General features: G+C 38.3%; 1 protein-coding gene across 1 annotated transcript; it reads right to left on the bottom strand.

Annotated features, from left to right (window-relative positions):
* Positions 1-272: 272 nt before the first annotated feature.
* Positions 273-4,577, bottom strand: LOC140144573 (tyrosine-protein kinase JAK1-like). The gene is made up of 3 exons (XM_072166396.1): positions 2,936-4,577; positions 812-928; positions 273-277 (listed from the first exon to the last, which is right to left on the bottom strand). Exons 1-3 carry the CDS (start codon positions 4,575-4,577, stop codon positions 273-275), a joined length of 1,764 nt encoding a protein of 587 aa, XP_072022497.1.
* Positions 4,578-22,811: the final 18,234 nt, after the last annotated feature.

Below are 22,811 nucleotides of genomic sequence, written 5' to 3'. Positions count from 1 at the left end.
TTGTCTGAAAGTCAGTCTCCATGACAGACATTCTAATTTTATATTGCAAGAAACATTACCATTCTGATTATATGTAAATGCATATATGACAGAATGCAGTTTCACATAATCCCCTCTGCTTTTATCAAGGGGGGGGGGGTAACATTGTATAAACCGTACCTTTTGTCATGACTGCAGATGGCGTCTCCGAATTTTCTTTGTCTTTATCACATTCCGATATCTGACCTGAATTGAACAAAATGCACATTTTTCATCAAATTGTGTTCAAAAATTTATTCTGAAAATAAAAAAAAATGATAGTCCATAATATGTGATTTGGTAAGTTTATGATAATGAATGTCATTTGTTAGTATACCAAACAGCATGCATGGGCCATGGTTAAATGCACATGTTGCATGATTTTCAAAGGCAGCATGGCTTTCCATTCAAATGAACCATCATAAGCCCCGGACAAATTGCTATAACACTGTACTCTATGGGAGGAAATATCATAAAATCAGTTTTTCTCAAAAACTGAGTCAGCTCTCAACAAGAACTGTCTTTAAAAAAGACAATGTAGTTGATATTAGGATGGATGGAGGCAATTATAAAAAGACTAGAATAGTACATGGACTTGTGTTGCAGGGAAAAGTGTTGGACATTAAATAAGCCTGATCTGAATGCAGAAAGAGTATGAAGAATATCATGGCCAAATTGGAATAAACTGCATTGTGACATGCATCAAATATTCATTTCTACCGGTAATTCAAAACAAATTGAATTCCATTAATATAACTTTGGGGTAGTTTAAACACAACAATAACATACTTACCTTCAAAGATGTCATTTTCAAAGAGATGTTCACTTTTCTTTGGTGTCATGAACTCATCAACAGATAACTTGTCATCTACACCATCCACTTCATCACCTCTTGGTCTTCTTGTTGTGTCTAAAATGCAAATATAAAATCAAGATGCATAAAGACTTTATATCATGATCATGCACATAATGGAATTAGATTTGGGAGAGACTAGAGAGACACTGTAAAATCGGCCCCAAAGTACCACATTTTTCTAGGTCCAAATATTAAATTAGCTATTGATTGATTGGACAAAAAAGTATAAAGCTACAGAATCTATTATTCTATAAGAAGGTGGTTCAATATATGCTCTAATTAAAGCAATATTAAAAGATTCGCTAAGGATTTTCAACTTTCAAATTTGTACACAATTGTAATGAACTAAAATAGGCTCAGAAAAACAAAATCTTGCGATCACGAGAACCGAGATTTAATTCAGATGATCACCCAATCAGATTCACAGATATACGTTTTTACGACCTAGGTGCTGGAATGAAAATCCAACAACCTTTACTGGTACTAATAATTTGACCTCAGATGACCCCTTATGACCTTGAAAAACTGATAGTTACTGATTATCCCCTTCACCATATTTCATTACAGTTGGATGAATTCGAAGAATTCATTCATTTCCACCAACATAATGGCTACATTCCCAAGAGTGTACAATTGCAGACTGTGGTGGAAGAAGAACTCACACTCAAGTGCCATTTTGTCAAAATTGAGTTATTGAAGTCTTTGAGGGTCATGATTTTGTCAAACATTATATGTGGGCAGGTGGCGGAAACGAGGAGGCCACTAAACTTTTGCAATGGGAACATTCTATACAAAAGCATAATAGATGAACAAATGGTTGCTCTGTGTAGTGTGCATCTTCTTTTCAGCACAAAAAACACTGTGTTCATGGTGTTTTGGGCCCAAATATGGTAAAGTTGTTCAATTTTGCGCGCTTCGAGCACTGGCGCTTCACACACTGGCCCTTCACACACTAGCCTAATTTTGCCTCCACTATAGCCAACATTTTTGAAATTTTCCCAAAATTTGGAGGAAAAATTGTAAAAATTAAGACAAAAAGTGTTAAACTGCGGGTCCAAATTTCTTGAAAAGTTGGTACAATGATGGGTTCCCTTTCAAATTCTCAGCAGCACACCCCTACCCAAACCAAACTTTAGTATCCCCTGGGATTAAACAAAGGTCTCGGTCTCGGTCTTGGTCTCGGAACTTAGAGGTCTCGGTCTCGGAAGGGGTGGTCTTGGTCTCGGAAGGTTTGGTCTCGGTCTCGGTCTCGATTTCGGACGGGCAGGTCTTGGTCTCGGTCTCGGACATAGAGGTCTTGACTACAACACTGGTTACAAGGTGTTATTTTATAGCTGTCTAAGATGAATATTGAGTATAAAGTTACTCCTGAAGTTTTAGTCCAAAATAATAAAGTTTGTGATCTGCAGATAATTGTCAAATCTTAAAGACCCATTCAGTGATCCCAGCGCAAGTGTAAAAAAATTAAAATTGTTTATAAATTGCTTAAAAGTGAAGGATAAGTCATTCAAATTGTCATTTGGTATTTTTGAAATGACACATTTGGCAAAAAACAAAGAAAACAGCAGTACTGACAAAGTTGAAGCCCCATTCAAATACATGTAGCTAATTTAGATACTGTCAGTATCTAAATTACAGATTCGTGTAAAATGTCTTATTTTATCTTAAATACACAGCTTTCGGCTGAACCACTCACAGGCTATGTTAGCACATCTATGACAATGACAAAGGTACCAAAATCTAAATTATGATGATTTTTACTATCGTCCGGATGAGCAAATCACTGAATTTTAAACCCAATTTTCTCAAAACTAGACTGGTATTTTGGCACTTGAGCACCTCTTCCACTACAGTCTTCAATTGCTATCACCTGTGGATCTGATCAGCTAATCACATAATAGTTCCAAAATTGTCAGGAATTCTCCATGACAGACATTATAATTTTATATAGCAAGAAACATGACCAATCTGATTATAGAAAACATGCACATAATGTGATCAAATAATCACCTCTTTTCCAAAACCATGTGTGTGTGGGGGGGAGGTAACTATCTACTGTACCTTCTGTCAAGACGGTAGATGACTTCTCCGAAGTTCCCTTCTCTCCTTCCCTATCAAGATCTGCAATGATAGATGCAATAGTAGGTCGCTGCTTGGGATTGTATTCCCAGCATTGCTGCATGATACCTGCAAGATCCTTTGAACAATCTGTTGGGACAGTTGGCTTCGCCCCACTGCCTACTTCATAGACCACTTTGTGCCATTCCCAGGTATGGAATGGTGGTTTCCTGGTGCAGATCTCCAACATCAGCATACCATACGCATATATGTCAGCTGGCTTTGAAAACACATCCCGCCCGCGATCATTCCCGCCATGAATTTCTGGCGCCATGTATCTGTAAGTGTCTTTTTGGCTAGATGATGTTTGCGAGCAATCTATTCTTCGTGTTAGACCAAAGTCGCACAGCTTCAAAAGATTGTCTTCAAAAAGAAGGCAATTAGATGACTTGATGTCCCTGTGAAGAAAGTTCTGATCATGGAGATACTGGATGGCTAGTGCTGACTCCTTGATCCATTTAATTCTCAACCCACTTGGCAGAGGCTTAGAAGAATCAGATAGATAATCATGCAGTGATCTGTTTGGAGCATACTCCATCAGGATAACATGAATTGGACCTGATTGACACAGTCCAACCAATTTGACAATATGCCGGTGGTGAAGCCGACTCATAAGCTGAACTTCTTTTTCATCCATTTTGAAAACAGTTTTACCAGCAATTTCATTATAACCTTCGTGAGGGCGAAGGAAAGTCACACGATGGACTTTACCAAATGCGCCTTCTCCTATTTGTTCATGGAATGTGAGATCTTTATACTCAATGTTGTCTACTGGGAATGCAGTGGCCATTCTGACATCTGAGATGATAGATGCAATAGTAGGTCGCTGCTTGGGATTGTATTCCCAGCACTGCTGCATGATACCTGCTAGATCTTTTGAACAATCACTTGGGATAGTTGGCTTGGCTCCCCTGCCTACTTCTAAGACCAACTTAGGCCATTCCCAGGTTTGGAAGGGTGGTTTTCTGATACAGATCTCCAACATCAGCATTCCATATGCATAGATGTCGGCTGGCTTTGAAAATACAGCCCGTCCTTGATCATTCCCTACATGCAGTTCTGGTGACATGTAACGATATGTCCCTTTTTGGCTTGAAGTTGACTCTGAATGCTCTATTTTGCGTGCAATGCCAAAGTCGCAGAGCTTCAAAAGATTGTCTTCAAAAAGAAGACAATTAGATGACTTGATGTCCCTGTGAAGAAAATTCTGATCATGGAGATACTGGATGGCTAGTGCTGACTCCTCGATCCATTTAATTCTCAACTCAATTGGCAGAGGCTGGGAAGCATCAGATAGATAATCACGCAGCGATCCGTTTGGAGCATACTCCATCAGGATAACATGAATTGGACCTGATTGAGAAAGCCCAACCAATTTGACGATATGTCGGTGGTGAAGCTGACTCATAAGTTGAACTTCCTTTTCATCCATTTTGAAAACACTTTTGCCAGCAACTTGATTATAACCTTTGAAAGGGCGAAGGAAAGTCAAACGGTGGACTGAACCAAATGCGCCTTCTCCGATTTTTTCATGGAACGCAAGATCTTTGTACTCAATACCATCGATTGGGAATGCAGTGGCCATTCTGAAATGTTAAGACCTGAAAGAAAAAACATCAATGTTATTGACTTCAAGATCAACAAAATGACTACTGAACTTACAGCAAAGTTGCTATTGAATTGAACTGATATTCTAGCTGTTTCTGGCTTTCTTCTGCAGCAAATAACAGTCATATAAGATTTCCATCAAATTTTTATTTTGTTATTACTCAAAATTGTGAAATTTTAACCCAAAATAACAAGGTAAAGTGTAAGAAACCCCATTGGCTATTTTGGCAATTTAATGTGAAGAACTCAAATGTCTGAATACGACATTATGTCAAAATTGCTTCTTGACCTGACAAACATTGAATTTGGCTGATTCCATTAAGGGCTCTGGAATGAGCATTTTGAGAACACATCAGACATATCGAATTCATTCTGAATACAAAGAATGTCCTTCTGATATCAAATAATTTGAATTTTTTTGAAATTCGCAATATAATACAAATTTTATGACAAATTATTACAAATTAAAGTCCTCAAAGTAAATTTTATACATTTTTCCCCAAAAAGACCAATTTTTATCGGTGTTGGGAAAAAAAATCCATATCTTCAATATGAAAGGTCAAAATTTTCAATTGATCGTCTGCTTTTCATCCCAGCTACATACACTTTAAGTCCATATCAGATTTATAAAGTTTACTTTGAGGACTGTTAAATATCAAAAATATAAATTTTTAATCATTTGCCATAAAATGTGTATTACGTTGCGAATTTCAAAAAATCAAAATTATTTGATATCAGAAGGACATTTTTCGTATTCAGAATACAATTCGATATGTCTGATGTGCTCTCATGTCCCACAAAAAATACTTTCCAAACACTCATACCCCATCCCTTAATGACAGAGTAATGGGAGAGAACATGTAATTCTTCCGACTTCATTAATTCTGAAGTGTGTAAGTCCTAAGTACCAGTATATAAAACTATACAGTTTTTGAAAAAATCACAAATATTCACTTTTTTGTGACAACATATACAACTAGATAGGTCACGCTTTTCGACGCAAGGCGTCGATTGGGATGCCTACACCATGGGGCGATTTAAATTGGGAAAGATATTATCTACAACAGCTAAATATCAAACTGTATCAGTGGTAAACAAACAAAATCTAAACTTCAAATGACATTTGACCTCTGTATGTGACGACTGTGGATACCACCAATACAAGAAAAAAATAGTGTATGTAGCAATGAAAGCATCAAATAGGCCTCCAATTGGGCATGCCAAAATATTCAATTTTGAACAATGGTTTCTTTAAATTTTCTTGTTTTTCGAAATATTGTTACTCTATTCAGCAAAAAATAGCACATAATGGTGTATATTTTGTTTGAAACAAATCTTTTGAAAAAAAAGAGAAAACCTTCCCTAGACTTTGATGTGTCTAAATGATTAAAAAGTTAATCTTTTGCTTACATAATTTTTTAGTTATCTTGTTACAAATATCATGCAATGTTGTCAAAAATTGAACTCTGAGAAATCAATGTTTTAGTTAAAAATGTCAAAATTATATGCACAAAATGCCCTTATATTTCAAAACGTTAAGACTTCTGCATCTGGTGCATGGCCCGGGTGCATGGTCTTAATTTGCATCTTTTTGCACCAATGAATACAAAATGTCTGTGCCAAAATTCAAATGAATTTAAAAATCTGTGTATCATTTTGACTGCAAATCTTTGTTTTGTTGTTTAATTACACACATTTGCTGGCATTAACAACATACCGAATGTGATTTGACTGTGTTGGACATACACACAGGTTTGCGCCACATCACATGACGTGAATTGTGCGTGTTATCACATTATTTCGCAATTGCAAAATAATGTGAGTAGATAGCACATTTGTCTCATAGCTATAATTTGGTGTGTTATCTTCAGTAGATAGCACATCTGTCTCAAAGCTATAATATGGCATGTGCTATCTTCAGTAGATATCATACCTATCTCACAGCTATATATTATGGTGTGTATTATCTTCAGTAGATAGCACAGTGTCTCATAGCTATAATAATTGTGCCGCGTGCTATCTTCAATAGATAACACACCTGTCTTATAACCAGGGGGCGTAGCCAGATTTCTAGGCTGGGGGGGGAGGGTGGAGGGGGATAAATTATTTCTTCCCGGATTTGGCCGTGGTTGGAGGGGTCAATTTTGCCCAGTATTTATCGGTAGAGAATATTTATACCAGGTATTTTTTTACAAAGTGTTGTGACGATAATTCGTCTTTGCATAATTGAATAAGATTATAGTGTTGCAAGCATACATGTACACATGCATCAATTGCACGCCGGGGATGATGTCTTGCACATGTTTAGAGTATTGAATCACTTCTTGTTGACTCTCTAAACCATGCGGACGCAATCATCTCGTCTCCTAAAATGTTTTGTTTAGGCCTGTTTGTTGTTCATGATGGCGAGTTTACTGTTGTCATGATTTGCACATGAATTATATCAAATTCATGAAATTTGGAATTAAATCAAAATACTGGACTTTTAACTATTTTTAGCAATGCTATGCTGCGTGTGATACCATCACACTTCACCAGGCAACTGACCCGCTGTCTGGACTGGTCATGTGACAGACGGCTAGGGATCGGCTTGATGGTTCTGTCCCATGCGTGAGATAGGTTGCATCGTACACAGGCATTTCGCGCATCCAGTGGACACCCGGGTGCCCACTGGTGGTCCACTGGATGTGACATCCAGTGGCACTCCCGTTTAGGCACATCCAGTTGACAACCAGATGTTGACATCTGGTGTGACACTGGATGTCAATATGTGGTGGACTGCTAGTATTGGAAATCAAGCGGACTACCAAAAGTGTGCATCATGTTGTCTGCTGTTTGCATACATTAGGCGGCCTGCTTGTTGTGGTTATTTGGAAAGCTAACACAATAATGATTCCATATTTGGGCATACCAATTCTCATTTACAAGTCACGTGACCAAAATCTTAGCTAAAACGTCAAAAAACATGATTTTTGTGATTTTGATGAAAATCAAGGGAAAAAAGGTTTTAAATTCAACCTTTTGAAAAAACCTATGTAATTTGTTGTATTACGGTATAATATCACGTGCGCCCTTTCGGGGTACGAAAAAGCCCTATGTATGGTCCTTTACGGGCTTGAGTAGAAAATAGAACCCCTGATGGAGCGAAGAGGGGAAAAAGTTGCAACACTTCTTCTTTTTGTCTGATGTGAGTAACTTATTTAGTTGAGGGATACACTAAAATCCCTTAGGTGGGCAAAAATTAATAGAGTATGGCCCGTTCTGTAAGGAGTGCTCTTACAGAGAAGATAAAACGAAGAGAAATATTTACCATATGGTAAATATTAAATTAAAGAGAAATATCCCTGACCAGGAGTCAAGAAGGAGATCTGATATCATCATGAGAAAGCTCTGTGAGTGGTATCATTTATATTTCATCATTATGCTTATAAATAACGCTTAAAAGAGCAGAACATGATTATTATATGTTGAGGTGACACTCTATTAGACAAGAGAGATGAGGACTGATCCCCCCCCCCCGCCAAGCAATCGGCGAGTCAATCCCGGCCAGAAGCTTCGTACCACCTCCATTGACACCACAGAAGGAGGGACAATGTCTCCTTGCAAATGCTGGTAGCTAGGACTTTTGGTGCCCCCTCCCTGTTGATGTAAAACGCAACGGTTATGCTGTCATGGGGACTCATACTGAGTTGATTTATCCACCAGGAGAGGCCGGAGTGGAGCTGCCGAAGAACCAGAATTTAATATGAGGCTCTGAGGATGGCGCCACGCTTGGAACTGTCCGAGGAAGTATAGCTGTATCTCCCTCGTACGCAAGTGGCAGCTCCGAACGCTGGCCACCAACCCTAATAGGCGAAGCCACACCCGAGCCTTAACCGATGCCGCGTGCCTGATAATCAGAGCGCATAATCAAACATCAGCGATCCTCAAGCCTATGGGAGTGGCGAAGTCTATCGTCGTCCCCAGAATTATTCAAGTGGAACAGTAAAAATAAGTTACAGTCATATTGCAGTCACACTGACTATTAAATCACCTGTTCGAATTACCCCTGATTTATAGGTCTTTAGAACCGACCCTGTAGCTCTTTATAGGAGAACGGTTTGTCGACGCTGTATTGAATGTTATATTATAATTACCATTCAAATATTTACTCTAAAGTATCCGATACACATAATAATTATGTGGATCATAACTTATATGTACTATTTTAATACTGATAAAGCTTCTATGGTGAAAAGTTGATTGCCCTGTCTGTATTCACAACCCATAATGAACGTATTTGGCGGCCATTTTGAATTTTGCCAAAAACTACGCAGACAAATAAATATTTATGAAACGGTTTGGGCATAAGAGCATTTGTAGGTCACATGGACACTCATATTGAAATCACAACTGTCTATTATTTTACGACATTTTGGCTGCCATTTTGAAAAAGTCAATTTTACACATCTTTCGCAGAGGTTGATTTTGGTAGACTTTGAGTATGTTAAAATAGAGACTTAAGAGCAACATTTTCTGAAAACAGAATTCATGTTGCAATTATTTTGACCTTTGGAGATTTTGGGGCTGATTTTTACTGGCCTATTAGTATTGGTACACATTGTAGTATTTATTCATATGTATACCGATTTGACCACATTATACTGTTTTATTCAGCTATTTTCTTTGTCTTGTTATATAGTTTTATGGGTTAAATTGTAGGCAATTACTAGGCATATAATTATTAAATCTGAAGTCGCACAATTGGGCTCCTAACACAGGTTTGGTAACTTTTTAGATACAATAACTGCCTGTTTGAACTTAATTAACTAATTAAATATTAATCAATTAATAATCATGCCCCTAATAAATCATGCCTGCAAATCTTTGTAAAAGTAAATAAATGGCCCATAATATATTAAAAATTATTTCCTACCAGGATGCACTCCTCACAAGCTGGATCAGTATTCATATTTTGGTCCATTTCGAAATGCCAAGAAGGTATACCTATGATCCCCAAGGTGTCAAATGAAATATAACAAAGTCCCCCCCCCCCCCGGCTGATCACATGGTTCAGTTATCATGCGATAACCGCTCTAGTATTTTGGTATGTCGACACACAGATGGCTCGCCTGCAATCATTGACTCTTACCCCTTAATGAAATAGGTCTGGCGACGCCCTGATAGGCCTATGCATGTAAACTATCTGTAGTTATTTTGTGACTCCTACATTTTGGTCATTAAAAATTTTATGACGCCTCTATTTTTCTTTCCAAAAATTTATGACCCCTATATTTGGGACCTCCTTTCGAAGAAAATGATAGCCCCCAAGTAGTACTAGCTAAACAACATGTAACTTTTATAACACTGGGAACCATGCACCCCTGGAGAGCGGAAACTATCAAAAATTATTACCTGTAATATTTGTTCACAAAAATAATTTGCAACACCCAAAATAACAATCCATGAAAACAAAGATCAATCAATGCAATTAGTACCAGCTGAAAAACATGGAGCCAATCTGGAGAGTGGAAACAATAAAAAATTATTAATATTTGTTCAAACAATAATTTGCAACATCCAAAATAACAAAATACATGAAAACAATGATCAATCAATGCATTAGTAGGCCTACCAGCTGAAAAAAATGGAGCCAATAACACTGGGAACCACCTCTGGAGAGTGGAAACCATACAAAATTATCATTATTTGTTCAAAAAATAATTTGCAACATCCAAAATGAACAAAATCCATTAAAACAAAGATCAAGCAAAGTATTAGTACTGACCAGCTAAACAACATGACAACTTGGAGCCTATAACACCGGGAACCACCATTGGAACGTGGAAACCATCAAAAAGAAGATTTTTGTTCCAAAATTAAGTTGCAACGTCAAAAATAACAAAATTCATGAAAAAAGATCTTGAAGCAACGCATTAGTACCAGCTAAACAACATGGAGCCAATAACACTGGGAACCGCTACTGAAACAAACCATCAAAAAGAAGATTTTTGTTCCAAAAATAATTTGCAACATCCAAAATAACAAAATCCATTAAAACAAAGATCAAGCAAAGCATTAGTACCAGCTAAACAACATGACAACTTGGAGCCAATAACACCGGGAACCACCACTGGAAAGTGGAAACCATCAAAAAGTAGATTTTTGTTCCAAAAATAAGTTGCAACATCAAAAATAACAAAATTCATGAAAAAAGATCTTGAGAAACGCATTAGTACCAGCTAAACAACACGGAGCCAATAACACCGGAACCGCTACTGAAACGTGGAAACCGTCAAAAGTATAATTTTGATCAAAAAAAAATTTGCAGCATCCAAAATAACAAAAATCCATGAAAACAAAGATCAAGCAATGCATTAGTAATAGCTAAACAACTTGGAGCCAATAAAACCGCGAACCACGAATGGAAAGTGGAAACCATCAAAAAGCAGGTTTTTGTTATAAAAATAATTTCAAACTAACAAAACCCATGAAAACAAAGATCAACCAACGCATATACGTACTATCCAAACAACACAGAGTTAGAAAAGAAAAGAAAATGGGAACCACCACAGGAGCCATCTGGAAATAAAATCGGCCAAAAACTTAAAAAATAAAGATCATGCCAAATATATTTTGTTGATGACTGCATGTAGATGTGCATGGTATGTCTACATCTGCAGTGCAATCGCATGTATGCAATCATAATGCTTACAGATGTCTACATCTGAATTCTAACTACGTGTGAACATCTGTCAGCATACCTGTTGTCCACATCAGGTAGGCCACCAGATGTCACCACATCCTCATGTCCACCTGGTGCAGCTGCATCCAGTTGCCCACTAGATGTTGCCACAACCGGTGGGCATCTAGTGGTGCACCTAGTTGCCCACCGGATGTCGTGACATCCGGTGGGCAACTGGATGCGCGAAACGGCTGTGTAGGCCTCCCCTTTTATTTAGAGAATAACAAGATAGGATTTTGTCTTTTGCCTATCAAATATCGTGTCATAATGGATGGGCTGGCCAATATTTTGAGTAGTGGATGCGGCGCAGCGGTATCCACTACGATAAAAATATTGGCCAGCCCATCCATTATGACACGATATTTGATAGGCAAAAGACAAAATCCTATCTGTTATTCTCATTCTTATTCAGTTTTAATGTAATTTTTATGAGAAAAACTGCCTGTTTTCAGGAAAAAATTAAGTTACTTTTGTGAAGACATCCCGTTGTTTTTTAAATGACCGAACCCATCACGAACATCTAAGCCGCCCGAATCTCGTGACTTAGATCTCGCGACGTGTTTTACGCTGAACGCATTATCGCTACGATCATTGAGGAGCAACAAGCGTGCCGCCGTTGCGTGGCGGCGCGCGCCCTGACTAATAGCACTATCAACTATTGTGAGATATTATACACCAGGAAACCAATCAAATTACGTGAATTCTTTACAAGACGCACCCATTGAATAAGAATGAGTGATGGTAATTCTACTCTCTCCCAAATAGCCTCTTTGATGCCTCAGTGGTGCCACTGTTCCTCCCTGTCTAAAAGGGTTGCATCCTCAATGTTTATGGAATGACCACTTTCTTAGAGATGTGATTTTAGGGCTTGTTTGGTTTCACCCACATAGGATTCAGTGCAGTATTTGCCTGCACATACAAGTCCATGTAGACACAAGATTAGAGGATTTCTCTTTGGGTTGTTTGTCCTTGACATGAACAAGTTTTCCACGGAGGGTATTTCCTGGTTTAAACGAGGCCGCAATCCTGTACGCTTTCAGATATTTCTTAACACGTTCCTAGGTTCCCGAGATGAACGGTAGTGTAGCCCGCGCTTTAGTAGGTCTACCACCCCTGTTAGTTTGTTGGTTATCCTGGCTTTTCTTCTTGTTGGCTTTCAAGAATGCCCACGGGGTAGCCACAATTTTGAAGTGACTTTTCAATGTGGTCTTTCTCCTCCGGGACTTGTTCAGTTTCACTTATGATAGTGTCTATACTGGAGAGTTCGTATGACTCCTAGCTTGTGTATGAGAGGATGGTGAGACCCAAATTGTAGATAATGGTCTGTGTGTATGGGTTTCCTATATACTTTGGATGATAGGGAGCCGTCACCTTTCAAGGTGATTAAACAGTCAAGAAATGCAAGGGAGCTGTCTTTGCAAAGTTCTTGGGGAACTTTATGATCTCATCTATATCATTGATGTGGTGAAAGAAGTTTTCCAACTCACTACGCTCTAAAACAATGAAAGTGTCGTCGACAAAATGAAGCCTGAGGCATGGGGTGTACCCATGTACAAACATGGTGCATTTTGTTCAAAACTTTCCATGCACAAATTAACAACTATAGGTGAAACGGGGGAGCCCATAGCACACCCATGTTGCTGCTTGTAATATATGCCTTGGTATGAAAAGTAAGTTTTTTCAACAAATGTCTACAAGTTCCACAATTTGCCATCAAGCCGATCCCTAGCCGTCTGTCACATGACCAGTCCAGCGGGTCAGTTGCCTGATGAAGTGTGATGGTATCACACACAACGTAGGTATTGCTAAAAATAATAAGTCCAGTATTTTGATTTAATTCCAAATTTCATGATACTACAACTGGATGACTGAAAACATTCATCAATATATCAAATTCAGATATGCCACAATGGAACTCTGGTATAAGGCCACATTAATTAAATTTCAATTGTGTCTCAAAGCTTGTGAGAAATTGAAAACCTAATACGGAATGCGGATTTTTAAATTTTTGTGTCAGTTCCTGCAGAACTGACACCTTCTAGTACAGGTTTGATGATCACGTGACAAATCGAATCTGTGACGTCAATATTAATATCGATATCAATTTAAGGCTGTTCTAGTTAAATTACATACCCATTGGCATTTTGGCGGTTCCATTTAATTTACATACTCAACATTTCCCTGTGCACTTAGTCCATGAATTGATCCCGATTTGCATTGTCGTATAGAGTTATATTTTTGTACACAACAGGGATGTTACTATTGTTTTAACTAAATGAAGCAGACTTTTGCTTTTATCTTTCTTTGTCCTTTATTAATTATAAATTAGGTGATTTAAGGGGGTACTACACCCCTCGATAAATTTGTGTCTATTTTGGCATTTTTCTCAAAAGCTAAAAACACAGTGGTAACAAAAGTTATGTATATTATAGGGGCAAGGAATATAATTACTACACTGGAATTTCAGTGCCCCAAGACAAGCGGTTTGTTATTTATGATACGAAATAAGGTACCGCTAGGATGTACCTCGTTTTCTATCATATTTACTGAACCGCTTGTCTTGCGTCACTGTAATTTCAGTGTAGTAATTGGATTCCTTGCCCCAATAATATATATAACTTTTGTTACCAGTGTGTTATTAGTTTTTGAGAAAAATGCAAAAATAGTCACAAATTTACCACAGGGGTGTAGTACCCCTTAATTAATATAATTCTTTGTTTCAGCGACCCAGGGGTAAACATACAAACAAAAACATAGGTCAAAATCCTTCAATTTCTGTGAAAATTGAACAAAAAGTACCCAAATCCCTACATTTTATATCTCCCTGTGTTATAGAGAAATTTTATATGTCACATTTAAAATCCTTTAAAATGACTTATAAATTGCCTTATGCTATAATGGGGTCTTATACATTTGTATTGTGTGAACTTTGTTTTTAAATGCCTTTGGCTTCCAGGTTAGTTTCTTGGAGCTGGTGAGGTGTATCTGGGTGTAACTTGGTAGGGTCGTGGTAAGTGGCTGCCCTAAGAATTGATGCATTTTTTGGCGCAAAATATGCAAATGAGGTAGCTAATTTGCATATTTAACTTTAAATTTTTTTTTTTTTTTTTTGCCATTTCGAAGAACTGGTGAGGCGTATAGGGATGTAACTTGATGAGGTTGTGGTAGCGGCAGTTTCTCGGAGCTGGTGAGGTGTATTGGGGTCCCGGGGGGGGGGGGGGGCACCCAACTTTGGAGGTGACGGTATGTGCCTGTCAATAGGCCCCCTCTTTTGAAGTCGACTATACCCGATGACCCCTTTTTTAAAAGCCATACCCGATGACCGCCCTTTTTTTAGTTATGCTACCCAATGACCCCCTTTTTTAGTTGAGGCTACCCAATGACCCCTTTTTTCTAGAATAGCATCATCAAAATAGAACAAAAAAAATGCGAAACTGTCAAATTTTGCTCAATTTTGTCAAAATTATGCCGAAATTTTCAAAATTTTGCTCCATTTTTTCAAAATTTTCTACCCGATAACCCTTTTTAAAAATCTTATACTCGATGACCCCCTTTTTTCAAAATATTGTACCCAATGACCCCCTTTTTTATTTTGTTTGTACCCAATTACCCCCTTTTTTAAAATAACGCTTTGTACCCGATAGGCCCCTACTTAGCGACTCGGTAGGCACATACCCGTCACTTCCAAAGTTGAGTGCCCCCCCCCCTGGATTGGGGTATAACTTGGTAGGGTGGTGGTAAGTTGCTGCCCTAAGACTTGATGCAATTTTTGGCAATATATGCAAATTGGGTAGCTAATTTGAATATTTAACTTGAAAATTGTTTTTGGGTGTTTTTTTTTTTGCCATTTCAAGAACTGGTGAGGCGATATAGGATGCAACTTGATGAGGTTGTGGTAAGCGGCAGTCGTAAGATCCGATGCAATTTTTGTCGCAAGATATGCAAATTAGTCACCACATTTGCCTATTTTTTTATTTGTCGAATTGCTTTTGGCCATTTTTTGGAACTGGTGAGGCATATAGAAATGTAATTTGGTGGGGTGATGGTTAAGAGCGGTCTTAAGGGGGTACTACACCCCTGTGGTAAATTTGTGACTATTTTGCATTTTTCTCAAAAAGTAATAACACACTGGTAACAAAAGTTATGTATATTATTGGGGCAAGGAATCCAATTACTACACTGGAATTTCAGTGATTCAAGACAAGGGGTTCAGTATATATGATCGGAAACGAGGTACATTCTTGCGGTACCTCTTTTCTTATCATAAATAACGAACCGCTTGTCTTGGGTCACTGAAATTCCAGTGTAGTAATTAGATTCCTTGCCCCTATAATATACCACTGTGTTATTAGTTTTTGAGAAAAATGCAAAAATAGACATAAATTTATCGAGGGGTGTAGTACCCCCTTAAGATCAGATGCAGTCTTAAGATCCCATGTGATTTTTGTCGCAAAATTTGCAAATTAGCTACCTCATTTGTTTATTTTTAAAAACGTTTTTAGCTAGAAGAGAAGGCTGACGCTGCGCCAAAACACGTATATAAGTGTATAATTATTTAATGATAAATGAACTACCACTAAATGTTCCTGTCAGTGCTGCAGTGCAAAACTTCTCATGCAATTCCATCTTTAACATTACATTCAAATAATAATTACATTGTAAATTGGAACTGACACCAATTTTTTTCAGGAATATCTTGTTTATTATATTATTATATAGGCCTATGTGTCAGTACAAGCTATGGGGCAAGCATTTTGTGCAGTAAGTATTCAATATCTGTTGCAAATGTTGGAATAGTGCACAAATAAAGGCACTAATACAAAATAATCCTTCTGTGTTGAAAACGTCAAAACTTGTTGAAAACTTGAAATCAAATATGAATTTTGAGTTTTATTTTCACCTTTTTCCAGGGGGGGGGTCCTTCATAGTCCATGTTACAAAATATGGCTCAGTATAAGATGATGGTTAATAACAAATTTACATGAATATAATTAGGGGCTGTGCAATAATTATGGTGTCAGGACGTTTCGCCCCACACCAGTACATACCACTACCAGTTCGCCCCAATACACGTACATACCGCGACCAGTTCGCCCCAATACACGTACATACCACGACAAGTTCGCCCCAATTGACTCACTGTGTAAACTGTAAAGTGCCGTGAATGCAGTGCATGCGGTCATATGGCCAATCAATACAACTTCCAATTGTTTGCATTTATATTCATGTATTATGGAATAATCAATACGACCTATTCATATAATAATAATTAATACGGTATTATAGTAAAAATTATAGTATTATTATTATTTTCTTATGATAACAATAAAAAATAACTATCATTTTAATATTATTAATAGTACTAGTATATTAATCATATCTTAATTATTATTATATTATTGAATCACTTTACATTGTGTTGTTTAATTTGTTTATTTACTGTAGGCCTACATGTATGTCTTTGTAAACAAATTTGACGGTGTTCTATAAATTGTATGCCATTAAAATGTATTTTTGTATGAATTTGTCATGTTTTTACAATCCATTGTTCGTAACTAATACAATTTGTATTTTCAGTAGACAGTATGCAGTGCTGTTTTTAAATAAATGTTGAGTATTTGTAACAATTTGGCTGGTGATATATATAAGCGTGTAATGCTATGAATTTGTTTAGAAACCCTTGTGATTCAGCCCCGAGATTCAGTTGAGCTGACTATGTTTATGTTATGAAAACATTTTATTTTTGATCATGTACTTTTCCATCCATATGGGTTTTTGTTACTTATCTATTTTATCGGTATGTTTTTACGACCCGAGAATTACGGGCGTGTTTTGAAATTGTGACGTAGGCCTATATTGGGAGGCACGCGAAGAAGAAAAAGTTGGGATTTTGTTTGCAAAACTGATTAAAGCCCAGTAGGCCTATTAAAGGAGTGTTTCGTGATCATAGCAATCTCTTTTTATGACATTATTCAGTAGATATCCACGAAAAAAGCCTATTCCCAAAATTTCAGTTGATTCCGATTTTTGCGTTTGCGAGTTATGCACGATTATGTGTATTACACTGCTCCATAGACAATGCGTTGTAATTTCGTTCTGGTGCACCAGAACGAAATTCAAATTTCACGATATCTTTGCAAAACGAATTAATCTGCAAGAAATATTTTGTACATAAACATTATGTAGCCAGAGGTTTCCAGTGATATAAAAATCTCAACTTTTTTTGAGAAAAGTGGGGATGAGAACTCCTCTCTTCCAACTCGGAGCTCATCCAGCCTCTACCATGTTACCTCGCCAGTGTGGTATGAGTAGGCAGAAGGAAGGGACACTTTTGTAGGGTGAACCTTCTGTAACCCAGCTATGGGTAAATAGCGAATACTAGCTATGGTTTAAATAGTCGTCAGTGGTCAACAGCATTGATGTATGTGTTGCGCCGGAGGAATCAACCGTATGGTCAACGACAAAACACAATTACACAAAGCTCATATCTGGCATCCAGGGAGATGGTTTGTGTCAAGAGGAGGCTAGTACTGTAAGAACTCAGGAATGGCCCTCTACTGTTGGTACGGAAGGACCTGGCCACCCACCGTACTATTTGGCCTTGAATGTAAGCATGAGAGTACAAAGTCAAAAGAAAACGATGGTATCGGAAGGTGCGACCCGCAGGGCGGAAGATACGTCAATGGCTACTGGGGAAGAGAGAGATGCTGCTCAGAGTACACCTGTTGGTGATGACAGATCAGGATTAAAGCCTGCTACAGGAAGTCCTGTTCTTGATGGTCCCAGGAAGGAAAGGAACAGCACCCCTTTAAGGAAGCCAATAAATATTGCTACATGGAATGTACGCAGTATGTCAGGAGGAAAGATTGAAGTTGTGGAGAAGGAGATGGTTGCAAACAATATTAAGATCCTAGGAGTAACAGAGTTGTGGTGGCTTGGTCAAGGGAGGTTCACTACAGATGATGGAAGTATGTTCATCTATTCTGGAAAAGATACTGGAAGGAAACGAGGAGGTGTGGGTTTCATAATAGAAAGAACCACAGCCAAGTGTGTTTTGGGATATAATCCAATAAATGAAAGAGTGATGACTGTAAGACTGCAAGGACATCCTTTAAATGTATCTATCATACAAGTGTATGCACCAACATCAGATGCATCAGAGAGCGAGATGACAGACTTCTATGAGATGGTACAAGGAGTTATGGATAGTATACCTAGAAGAGACTTACTCATCGTACTGGGGGATTGGAATGCTAAGATTGGTAAAATGAAGGAGAAAACTGGGTGTATAGGCCAATATGGACTTGGGATCAGAAATGAACGTGGAGACAGACTGGAGGAATTTTGTGAAGCTAATAACCTAGTCATTGGGAACACGTTATTTCAGCATCATCCACGGAGACTGTGGACTTGGATGAGCCCAGGAGATAGAACAAGAAACCAGATCGATTACATCATGGTCAGGAAGAGGTGGAGAACATCACTCCAAAATGTCAGGACACGACCAGGTGCTGACTGTGGTAGTGACCATCAGCTACTTGTAGCCAAAGTAAAACTAAAACTGAGAGCTAAGAGAGGCAATGCACCACCTACCAGGTATGATGTTGACAACATTCCCACTAAATATTCAGTAGATGTGAAGAACAGGTTTGACGAGTTACTGAAAGTTAATGAAGAGGAGCAGACCCCAAATGAATTGTGGGAAGACATGAAAGAAGCAGTCCAGAGCACAGCAAAGAAGTACATCCCTAGAAAGATGAAACGGAAACAGCCGTGGATCTCTCAGCAGACCTTAAACCTAGCTGATGACAGGAAGAGAGCAAAGGCAGATGGAGGAAAGGAAGAATGGGCACGCTTAAACAAAGAGGTCTCCAAAAGTGTTAAGGAGGACAAAAGAAACTACATCGAAAGGAAATGTGTGGAAATGGAAAGATGTAAGGGTGACTCAAAAATAGCTTTTGGTATTGCCAAAGAACTTACCAAGAAGTGGACCCCAGGATGGATGTTATAAATGATGAGAAAGGTCACACTCTTACCGAAAGTGTAGACATCAAAAGGCGATGGGTTCAGTATAGTTCCCAGCTGTTTGAGGCACAAGATGACAAGGTGTATGTACAGTGTGAAACGAGTGAGGAAGAACCTCCACCATTGAGATCTGAAGTTGAGCTTGCCATGGAACAAAAAAAAAATGCTAAGTCACCTGGCATTGATAATGTAGCTTCTGAGTTGTGGAAGGCAACTGGGAAAGAAGGATAGACCTAATGTGGCGTCTATGTGGTATCATCTGGAAAAAGAAGAAATGGCCGAGAGACTGGTGCAGGGCAGTATTTATTCCACTGCCAAAGAAGGGAAATTTGAAAGAGTGTGCCAATCACCGGACCATCAGCCTGATTTGTCATGCAAGTAAAGTGCTTCTGAAGATCATCATCAAGAGAATGAAGAACAAAATGGAGGAAGAAATAGCTGATGAGCAGGCAGGATTTCGTGAAGGAAGGGGTACTAGGGACCAAATTGTCAATATCAGGAATGTGATTGAGAAATGCAGAGAGCATAGACTTCCTCTTTACATGTGCTTCATAGATTACAGTAAAGCTTTTGACTGTGTTAGCCACCCTCAGATGTGGGAAACTATGAAAAAGATGGGTTTCCCAAGTCATCTTGTGGATCTGATCAGCTGCTTATATGAAGACCAAGAATCGGCAGTCAGAACAAGTAGTGGAGACACAGATTGGTTCAAGATTGGAAGAGGCTTACGACAGGGCTGTGTGCTATCACCAAACCTATTTAACATCTACTCTGAAGACATAATGAGAACAGCTTTGGAGGGGTTTGAAGGTGGAGTGAAGTTTGGCGGTACAAGAATTACTAACCTGAGGAACGCCGATGATACCACTCTTATTTGTAGCAGCAGAGTAGAGCTGATTGAACTTTTGAAGCGCATCAAAGAGAAAAGAAAAAAAAAACACCTTCTCCTGAACACAAAGAAGACAAAATAATGGTTGTAGACAGAGAGCGGAAAAGTGATGAGTTTGTGATAGATGGACAGCAGATTGAGGAGGTGAAGCAATTTGAATATCTGGGTTCAATGATTAACAACAGTGGTGACAGCACAACTGAAATTAAGAGAAGACTGGCTATTGCAAGGACAACTGTGCAGGGCATGTCAAGCATATGGAAAAGCAGAGGCCTATCCATTGACCTCAAGGTACGCCTACTTAGTGCAACTGTGTTTTCCATTGCCACTTATGGATGCGAGTCTTGGGCTATGACCAAGAATGATAGGAAAAGAGTAGATGCTTTTGAGATGTGGTGTTACAGGAGGCTTCTACGAGTGACATGGAAAGACAGGAGAACAAATTCCTGGATCCTCGACAAGATTGGTACAAGTCTAACCATCAGAAGCGGCATAATGGAGAGAAAGCTGAAGTACTTTGGCCATATTGTCAGGAAACATGGAGGTGTAGAAAACAGATTTTGCAAGGGGCTATGGAAGGCAAACGAGGAAGAGGACGTCCACCAACATCTTGGACTAATGACGTGAAGCTGGTTTCTAACCAGGGAATGCAAGGTGCAACGCACTGGCATCAGATCGAGTGAGATGGCGTACTCTAGTGAAGACCACAGCAGCGCTACACAGCGCCACCTGACACAGAGAGAGAGAGAGGGGGATGAGGCTGTGGATCACGAAATGCCCCTTTAATGCGATTTCGGTCAAATTTTAATTTGGTTATCCTTTGGCAAAATATTATTAGTAACGAGCTCCTTTACCCACATCCAAAGACCCGTCCTTCTTTTTTTCACGCAAAAGGCAAATTTTTGCTCCCAAGACCATTTTGTGGGAAAAGTCCTATATGTTCAGATCTGCAGGCAGCCAAAAGATTTAATGGTGTCTTGCAGTGCATGCAGCATGCGCTTTGAAGGTACAGACATTATTATATATCATCATGCATGGTACTGTATACTTTTAATGTAGGAGTGGATTTTTGACGCTCTAGGCATATAACGTTTAACAATAACACCCTCCACACCCTGCCCCGCCCACACCCCCACATACTGAAGCTCACCTTCATTCAGCAGTATAAACACACTGAAATACTAGAAGAATTGAGCGAAATGGAAAATGTCACTTTTAGCACATAAATCTGAATTTGAGTTTTCTTTCTCCAATAATTCAAAATGGAAAATCTTTCCCAAATAATTTTGTTTCTTTGCTTGGTTAGCTATTCTCTATAACCACACCCGGTATACCCCCCCCCACACACACACCCCCACACCCACACCACACACACACAACACACATCGTCATGATCGGTCACCCATATACTCAAACTTGAAATTTGGCGCAGAAATGGAAAATCACTTTGACACTTTGACAAATGTTATTGAAATCTAAAACCAAAGAAAACAACAAGATATTTATTTTAATTTAAGACCAGAGGAAAAAGCTGAACTTCTGGTATGGAAGAATGGAGTTTCCAACATTAGGCCTACTCATGATATTAAATGGTGTCTTCCATGCATGCAGCATGTATTATAGACATTATTATATCTTCATGCATGGTAATGTATCCGTAATGTATAGGCTACTTTTCATGCAAGAATGGGATTTCTGACGTTGTAGGCATACTAAACCTTTTAAAAACAACTATTTTTATACACCCCTCCGCCCCAAGTTACACAACGCACACCTGGGAATTACACAACGCACACCGGGAATTGGAAAATGTTACTTTTGCGCGCATAAATCCGAATGTGTTTTCTTTCCGCTATAATTCGAAATGGAAAATATTTCCCATTTAATTCTTTTACAACATAATATAGGCTAAAGCCACGATTTCTCCATGTTACGAAATTAAAATTCCGTGTTACAAATTGGACGATTTCCGTGATTTTCCGTTTTCCAATAATTATAAAGCACTGAAAATTGAAAACAAACATGTTTTATAAGTGTATTTTGTATTACCCTTTACTGTAGTAGGCCTAGAATTAATGCTAAAATGGGTTGTTTAATGGTTGATTACTGCCAAATAATCACTTTTCTTTGTTTTATTTTGCAAATCAACACAACAGTTAGACATTTTACACAGTTTTTTACAATTTTGTGGCATTTTCAAAATTCCGTTAGGCAAACCCGATTTCCGTGAATTTTTCCGTTTTCCGTATCACAGAGAAATCGTGGCTTTAATATAGGCCTAATACAATATTTCACACAAGAGATATTCAATTTATTTATTCTCTGAGAACAAACTTTTTCTTCTTCAATTTTGTTTTTACTTTAAAATGTAAAAAAGGGCGATAGCCTATTTAATGTTTAAAAATGTCAAAGCTTACATTGAACTCTGCCAAATTAATTATGTTTTTAAGATATTGGAGCTACCATGGGTAAAAATCCAATTAATGGAACAATTTTGTGTAACGTGTTTAGGTGCTGTGCAATAATTATGAGCCCCGGGTAAAATTTCCAAACGGCTCACCAAAAATCGCTTG

Source organism: Amphiura filiformis, chromosome 2 (assembly GCF_039555335.1).
Source record: "Amphiura filiformis chromosome 2, Afil_fr2py, whole genome shotgun sequence".
NCBI classification, from domain to species: Eukaryota; Metazoa; Echinodermata; class Ophiuroidea; order Amphilepidida; family Amphiuridae; genus Amphiura; species Amphiura filiformis.
This window is presented reverse-complemented; position numbering and strand designations above follow the sequence as displayed.